Source organism: Mangifera indica, chromosome 7 (genome assembly GCF_011075055.1).
Source record: "Mangifera indica cultivar Alphonso chromosome 7, CATAS_Mindica_2.1, whole genome shotgun sequence".
Classification (NCBI taxonomy): Eukaryota; Viridiplantae; Streptophyta; class Magnoliopsida; order Sapindales; family Anacardiaceae; genus Mangifera; species Mangifera indica.
The window spans coordinates 5,500,269-5,508,346 of NC_058143.1; the positions used below are offsets into that span (position 1 = coordinate 5,500,269).

The 8,078-nt window shown below is 32.1% G+C and overlaps 1 protein-coding gene across 2 annotated transcripts; it reads left to right on the top strand.

The window, feature by feature from the left end:
* The first annotated feature begins 1,106 nt into the window (after window positions 1-1,106).
* On the top strand, window positions 1,107-7,682 carry LOC123220163 (solute carrier family 35 member F1-like). Of its 2 annotated transcripts, none has more exons than XM_044642195.1 (11): window positions 1,107-1,565; window positions 2,429-2,523; window positions 3,283-3,340; window positions 3,747-3,941; window positions 4,464-4,540; window positions 5,613-5,695; window positions 5,961-6,012; window positions 6,345-6,413; window positions 6,642-6,728; window positions 6,847-6,908; window positions 7,322-7,682. In XM_044642195.1, the coding sequence occupies exons 1-11, from the start codon at window positions 1,448-1,450 to the stop codon at window positions 7,473-7,475; spliced, it is 1,050 nt and encodes a 349-aa protein (XP_044498130.1). In that variant the 5' UTR covers window positions 1,107-1,447; the 3' UTR covers window positions 7,476-7,682. The 2 variants fall into 2 exon arrangements, with proteins under 2 accessions (XP_044498130.1, XP_044498131.1); XM_044642196.1 differs by having other exon boundaries at window positions 1,113-1,211.
* The last annotated feature ends 396 nt before the right edge of the window (window positions 7,683-8,078 follow it).

An 8,078-nucleotide genomic window follows, 5' to 3' on the forward strand; every position in this document is an offset into this window, starting at 1 on the left:
TACTAATGTAATCTTTAAATCTCTAGAACCAAACGACTTTTTAAAAGATCAGTGCAATTTATGTATATATATAATGTATTATTATGTGATTAGATATTATTTTACCTTTAATTTGAAATCATTCAATCATATAATTAAATATCATTTATGCATATAAGTTATGTACCAAAATATGTATGCATATATTTATTATTCAATAAAACTATGTATACCCATTTTTGGTACATAATTTGTGTACACAGATGAGGTGTTATCATGTGATTGAATGTTTTTTTATCATATGTTTTAAAATCACCTAATTATATGATGACACATTACTGTGTACATAAGTTGTGTACAAAAAATGAGTACACATAGCATTGCTCTTTATTATTTTAAGAGTAATACTATGTGTACCCACTTTGGGTACACAAATGTATACACACTCATATGTGTCATCATATGATTGATTATTATTTTATTCTTAATTCAAAATCATCCAATCACATGATAACACATATAAATGTGTATACATTTGTGTACCCAAAATAGGTACACATAGTTTTATTGTTATTTTAATATTCATTCATTTATCATTAATATTAAAATATATATATACATATACATATATATAAATATATATAAAAATATAAATAAACAAATAAATAAATAAATAAATAAATAAATAATATATATATATATATATATATATAAAGAATATAGTGTCTATATTTTTATTCTCTATTATACTATATTATTATATAGTATTTGAGTCATTTCATCCATTTAACATTAATATTTTTCCAAAAAAAAAAAAAAAGGTAGTCCACAATCATATTATAGAAAAATATTAAAAGATAATGTCTATTTTTATTCTCTATTTTACTATATAATATAATATACTATATTAAGAAAATAAATACAACAAATTTTTATTGTTCTTAAATATTATTTATTTTTTTAAATGTAGAGAAACACAAAATTAAAATTTCTTAATTTTTTTTTTACTAAACAATGAGCTTGACCGCACATGATTTTAACCTTTTAACTTAAAAAATAATAATTAACATTTAAATATTTGTTGTAGTAATCGGTAATCGGCAAGCCAGCCCTCCAGATGAAATGAAAGAAAGCAAATACAAAAGCAGAACAGAACTTTGGCATCGACTTCTCTGAATTTCAACGGTTCACATTCACTTGAATCGTAGAAATCCAACAAAATAAAACTCTCTGTACAGTCTCCCTTCACGTCCATCAACCCTTACCTTTATTCTTTTTTAGTCAATTCATTACTTATTGCTGTTCAAAACTTTATCTGGGTTAAGCGTATTTTTGCTATTTATTCCCTCCATAGCTCGCAAAATTTTGATTTGCAAACGGGGTTTTGAACCTTTTTCTGTTTTTTCAACTGGGTTTCTGGGGAGTTAGTTTTTTTTGGAGATTTCGAGGCGCTGTTTTTGGGGAAAATATGATGACTTTTAAGGAGTTTTGGACAAAGAAGACATTTGTCGGACTTGTTTTGGGACAATTTCTTTCACTTTTGATTACTTCTACTGGCTTTTCTTCTTCTGAATTAGCTAGAAAAGGTTTGTTTTGTTTTTCTTCCTTTCCTTATGGAGTTGTTTGTATGTTGTTGTCTTGTTTGCAATGAATAAACTTTCGGTTTTTCCTTTTTTATTTCATTGGTTGCATTGAGTAAAAGTTTTGTCCTGATTCATTTTCATGTTTTTCATTGATTCCTTAGAAACAGAATTCAACCACATTTGTTATATGGTCTGCACTTTTTCAACTTTTGAACCTGAATCAAATTTATAATTATTTGCTTGAAGAAATATGCCTTCTTTTATGCGTAACCTGCATTAAGTAAATATATAAAGTATTGATTGACATGTTCTATACTGTTTTGTTATTTCTTTTTATGGAACGGAGTTATGTTTTAATTGTTTGAGTTTTGAGCTTTTCTGTTCACTGCTGTTTGATTTCTACGGAAAAATAATAGATTATATTCTTAATTTTTCAACATTTGATTGAAAGTTCTAATATTTAGAAATTTGAAGTTTGTAAAGGTTCTGCATGAAATTCAAGCTTAAGATTTTCCTTGTACTAATATGGTTCTAAGGTTTCTGCCAATTTAAAGTGATTGGCTATTTTTTCTTGCTCTTCAGTTTGTTGTAATGTGTCGAAACTGTATGGGAAGTAGTTACAAAATTTTGACTGCTAATGAAGTTCTTTATGTGCACGTTAAAGAAATTGGAAAAAATGTTCATTTGTGTGTATTTGGAATTTTGATGATGGGTGAGAGGCATTTAGATTTTGGGGGTTTTAATGTTTCCAGATCATATGTGTTGACTTTCTCCCTTTAGTTTCCTTTTTAACTAGTTTACTGAAAATTTGAGTGTTTGATGGTGCAAAGCAGTTATTTACCTATCTGTCGTATTGTATATTTTAGGAATTAATGCGCCAACATCGCAGTCGTTTCTCAATTATGTGTTGCTAGGTATTTTCTATGGAAGTTACATGCTTTACAGGAGGCAACCACTTAAGGTATTCTCTATGGTTTGCAGATTTGTTCTAAGCACAAAATATTCAATTCTTCACAAGGTTGAAAATTTTTAAAATTATCTGGCCATGAAAATTGTGTTAATTGCATAGCTTGACGTTGTGGAATTACCTGATTTAAATACTTAATTTTAATTTCTTTAGAAACTATTTTTATTCTTGAAGGAAGTTCATGGAATGGTCATAAATCTGGGCATGATGATAATTGATAATAGTTAGTATTTTTCTGAAAGGAAAGCTTGAGGATGATTTATACCCTTTCAAATTACTGTGCAAAAGCTTCCATGCATATGTGGTTTTGTCATAATGATATACAAGTTGATGTAATCGTAAATTTCTCAGAAATTGCAATAGTGTAAGCTCTGGTTTAGGATTAACTGTTCCAACCTCAGCCAAAATATTTCGAAGAAATGTGAGCTCTGTTTGGGGTAATGAAGCTTTAAACACCACAAAATGTTTTCCTCATTAGATTTGCTGTCATATGAGATTGTAATTGATAATGAGAAGGAACTGACTATTGAGTTGGGTAGAAGTTAAGGTCTCAGGAGGTGATATGAGCCTGATAACTGAGATGAATTGTTTTTGCTATATGAATCAGTATTTTATCAGACGGAAGCCGAGGTATTAGATTTTGGAGAAAAACGCCTAGAAATTAAATTGATTAGTGCTGACCTCATTTGGTTTCACTTTTTTGTTGCTAGCATCTGAAAATTAGTTAATTATATCTTCTTGGAATTTTTGCAGGCAAAATGGTATTACTATGTAATCCTTGCTCTGGTTGATGTTGAGGCCAATTTTCTTGGTGAGTGTTTCATAATTGTTGATATATTGTTTCTGTTTTCTATCTCACATACCTGTTTATTTTGCTAAGTTTATTGTGATGTGCTGGAATAGGAAGTTTAAACTAAAATTTGTGTGAAATGGCATAGTTTTATTTTGGGGTAACTTTTTTTTTTTCTATATTTTTATTTTTAAAGCTCTGCCCAAACTCACAAATATATTGTTACCATCTCAGAAAAATAAATTTTGTGCACCCCACCCCAACACCCACCACCCCCCACCCCCCCCCAACCCCCCCGGCGAATAAAAAAGGAAAAAAGTTTCGGGAAGTGTACACTGCACAAAAATTATAATCGCGTTCTTGGCATTATTTCTTTTCTTTTATTTTTGGTTTGTATTGATTCATTCAATTTTCATTCCATGCACAGTGGTGAAGGCTTACCAGTACACTTCTCTAACCAGTGTCATGCTATTGGACTGTTGGTCAATTCCATGCGTGATGGTTTTTACCTGGATATTCTTAAAGACAAAATACAGATTCAAAAAGATAACTGGTGTACTTGTTTGTATAGCTGGGCTTGTCTTGGTTGTGTTTTCAGATGTTCATTCAGGAGACCGAGCAGGTAAAAAGAAGCAATGTTGTTTCAGCTAGTTGATCTTAACTTTTTCCTAACACTTTTCTCTGGTTTTCTTGTGTTTTGTTTTGTATGTGATACATATATCTTATATGTAAACCATCCTTGTCACTAAGACCTTCCGATTATCATCAAACACTTCCTGAATTCATCAGAATTTAGAGACCTATGTTATAGGGGTTTTATTTTCCTGTTTCTGAAACTAGGAGAATTCGCGTGAAACTAAGTTCAATCCCAGGGTATGCAAGCTCACAGATAACATGATCAACTATCTGTCAGTCCAATGTTAGGACTACTGCTCTTGTCAAACAAGATTCTATTGTGCCTGACCAACTATAAATTTTCGTATTTGCAAATTCAGTTGTAGCTTGAGTTTCAGATATACTGGCAGATCCTTATTGTTCACTTCCAGAATGTCATTTGTCATCTTTAGCATTTTCAAGTTATTGTGATATGAATATTTGAATTATATAGTTTGCTAATGTTATAAGCATCATAATATGGTTGTAGCTGGGAGCAACCCTCGTTTAGGAGATGGACTTGTGATAGCTGGGGCAACATTATATTCCATTAGTAATGTCAGTGAGGTAATCAAGTTCTTAATTTCTTGTCGGTTAGTGGCATGATATGTTTATATTTTCATTACCACAGATTCTAATGAGAAATTTTAAGATTCTTCAGTCTATGTTTATCTTTGCACTTACAGGATTTCTTGCTGGTCTTCTTTCATATTTCCCATTGCTCTCTCTCTGTTGGGTGTTCTTTTTTGATGCTTTTCTTCTCCCTCCTCCATCTTGTAGTCCTTTTTCCCTTGAACTTTAGTCTCTATGTTTTGCTCTACCCTCCTTGGATTTGATTCTTGTAGCCGTTGCTTTGATGTGTCATCATCTTTCAGTGCAACTACATGCATTTATGCTACTTTGCCAATTATTGAAAGTTAGAAAGATCATAGCCATTCTTTGTTACTTTGAACCCTGTTACCTCATTCTCTGGATTGTTTCCTGTTTCAATGTTTTCTATCATATGATTGTTTTAGGTATCTCAGTTTTGACTACTATTTGTTTGCTACATCCAACAGTTGTTGGTTCTAATCTTTGTATAAAATACAAATCATACTTGTGCTTCCATTCTTTTGTAAACTTAGAAATTCTCTCACTCTCTCTTTGGGAAGATATCTGGTTGAACTTCCTCAGTTTTTTGGGTGTAGAAATTTCGTTTTACTAGGTTTGAAGAACAACATTTATGATAATTAATAGTTAGAAAATGAAATCATACTTGTGCTTCCATTCTTTTGTAAATTTAGAAAATGAAAGCATTTATGATTTCTATGATAAAATACAAATCATACTTGTGCTTTCATTCTTTTGTAAACTTAGATATTCTCTCACTCTCTCTTTGGGAAGATATCTGGTTGAACTTCCTCAGTTTTTTGGGTGTAGAAATTTCGTTTTACTAGGTTTGAACAACAACATTTATGATAATTAATAGTTAGGAAATGAAAGCATTTTATTTTATTTTTTTGATAACGGGTGACTTCGCCTGTATTTGTTGGATGGGTAAACTTGGGACACATTTTAGGATTTAACTTAGTTGATTTATGCCAACCACATTGAGTCAGCTGTAATCTTTAACTGCAACTCTTTGTCCTCTATTATGCAGGAATTTCTTGTGAAGAATGCTGATAGAATTGAACTAATGTCATTTTTAGGCATCTTTGGTGCCATCATCAGTGCTGTCCAAATGTATTCTTGACATTAAATCAGTGTGCTGATTACTGCAAATGCAGTAATTCCGAGTCTTTTTATGTTGATTGAACTCTCTGCTTATTTTTAGTTTAATTGTTGTTAGTTTTAACTTGATCTTCAAGGCATGCGTGTATATACTTTCATGTTTACAGCTTCAATGGCATTGCAACATATTATTTATTACGCAAAGCATTTTAGGTTCCTTATTGTTCCTTTAAATGCAAATCTATTATCAATTTGAACTCCTTAATGATGCCTATAGAAGCATACTTGAGCGTGATGAGCTGAAATCTATTCACTGGACTGCTGGGGCGGTAAGTCATCTTTGCCTGTCTTTCTTTCTATTATGTGATTCAAATATGCATTGAGCCAATGATTAGGACAAAGAATTTGAAATTTTGTCTCTTCAAACAAAATTGTGTACCAAATATACCCAGATGTATAAATCTTAAACTTTAATATTGTGAATTCACTGAGAGAGATATATTTGAACAGAAAGGAAGTATGCAAGATATTTTCTTTTATGGTCTAATGATGATTTAATGGCAATTGGCGTTTTATTTTGGGTACATATAGAAATTTTGTATTGTTTTTTTAATTAGAGTTTAATCTTACTTGCTTTTTTATTTATTATTTTTGCCTTCAGTCTCTTCCATTTTTCGGATTTGCGTTGGCTATGTTTCTGTTTTACTCATTCGTCCCCGTCTTGCTGAAGGTATGGTTTCATTTTTTTATGATTTGTGTATCAATGATGAATAGTTAATCCAATAATGGTCTAAGAATATGGTCTACCAATGTGGTAGATTGCCTAAGATTAGAATCTGAAGTGTTTAAATTCATGACTCTGTGATGGAAGTGCGTATAATGCTTATATTTACTCTTCCAGATTCGTATTATCTGGTTTCTGAATATTAACCGCTGAATTTTGTTTTTCACCATTTAGATGAGTGGGTCAACAATGCTTAACCTTTCATTGCTAACCTCAGACATGTGGGCTGTTGTGATTCGTATCTTTGCTTATCATGAGAAGGTTTGTAAGCTGCAATTTTGTCATTTTGATCATTTTATGTTTCAAAAAGTTATATTAATTTAGTTTCAGAATTTCCAGAATGTTAAATTGCCCTTCTGATGCCAATTTTTCTCTTCAGGTTGATTGGATGTACTTTGTTGCCTTCGCTGCTGTTGCTGTTGGGCTTGTTATTTATTCTGGGTTCGTAATATTGCACACTTCTTTATTTTTACAGCCTATTTCGACAGGACTTGTGAATGAACAACCTGAATAAAAACTACCTTCCGCTCCGTTGGGCCGGTAAAATTTTACATGTTAGGGATGAACTAAGATTTGGTCTGCTGGGCTAAAAAACAAGCTGGAGCTAACCGAACAATTTCTACGGGTGGAGCCATTTTATTGGGACTGCCAAAGTGATGCAAGCATGATTGCATGCTGTATTCTATCCAGATTTTTGTTTTTATGTGGTCGAATGCAAAAAAATGAAATATTTTTTTGCCGTTTACATATAGTTTATCTTTAATTTTGATCATGGATGTTTTACAGTTAGGCCTTTTTCTTATTGGTGAACTAATATTGTGCCTGCCTAAGCCAATTGTCTGATCTTACTGCAGAGGTGACGGAGAAGAGGATCAACACCTCGCTGAGGTTGTTGATGAAGAAGCCATACAAGGCAACAAGAGTTTTGACGGGGAGGGAAGTTCAGCAAATCGCAGAGCTATTGCTGGGAGCACAAGGATGTCGAGGGACACTGGGGAGAAGCAATAAGACTATGAGAAATGGCAAGAAACAATGACATACATTCTGTTTCCTGGGAATGGTGAAAGACACAGATTGATTATATGTTGCAAAACACTGCCACTGTCGACAAAAGTGGAAAGCGCTGCTGTGCCATTTGATTGTGATTCGAATTCAAGTTATCCAATAAACATTCTGGGGAAATTTTGTGAATGCAAAATTGTTATTTCTGTTTGATGCCTTTTGATCTCATTATTTTTCTCGTGGCTGGATCACAATACAGGGCATTTTCTTGTGGGCATAATTGGCAAGCTATCTTAAATAGAGAAGAGTGTTTGCATAATTGCATTATTAAGCAGTTTTATGGGCTGTTTATGTGTATGGCGTAGGTCAAAACCATTACAGGTAAGAGGGGTATGGATAAAAAATGAATCGATTTACACAGGTAAACATTTGAAAACCTGTACCCGATCTTGCAGGTATGGATAAACTTGCAAGTTATCTGTTACCATTACTTCATCAAGTTTAATAATTTTGTTTAAATTAAACAAAATAAAATCAAAGGTATAATAAACAATTAACATACATGTGGATAGGCCTGGATATGATCGGAGCTAGTTTGATCTTGAAAGT

What these genes read in the sequence shown, in the direction of transcription:
- LOC123220163 (XM_044642195.1), top strand. Translation starts at nt 1,448, where the DNA reads ATGATGACTTTTAAGGAGTTTTGGACAAAGAAGACATTTGTCGGACTT. An exon ending in TTCTGAATTAGCTAGAAAAG is followed by an intron (nt 1,566 to 2,428) that starts GTTTGTTTTGTT and finishes TGTATATTTTAG; the next exon opens with GAATTAATGCGCCAACATCG. An exon ending in TCTTTGCTTATCATGAGAAG is followed by an intron (nt 6,729 to 6,846) that starts GTTTGTAAGCTG and finishes TTTTCTCTTCAG; the next exon opens with GTTGATTGGATGTACTTTGT.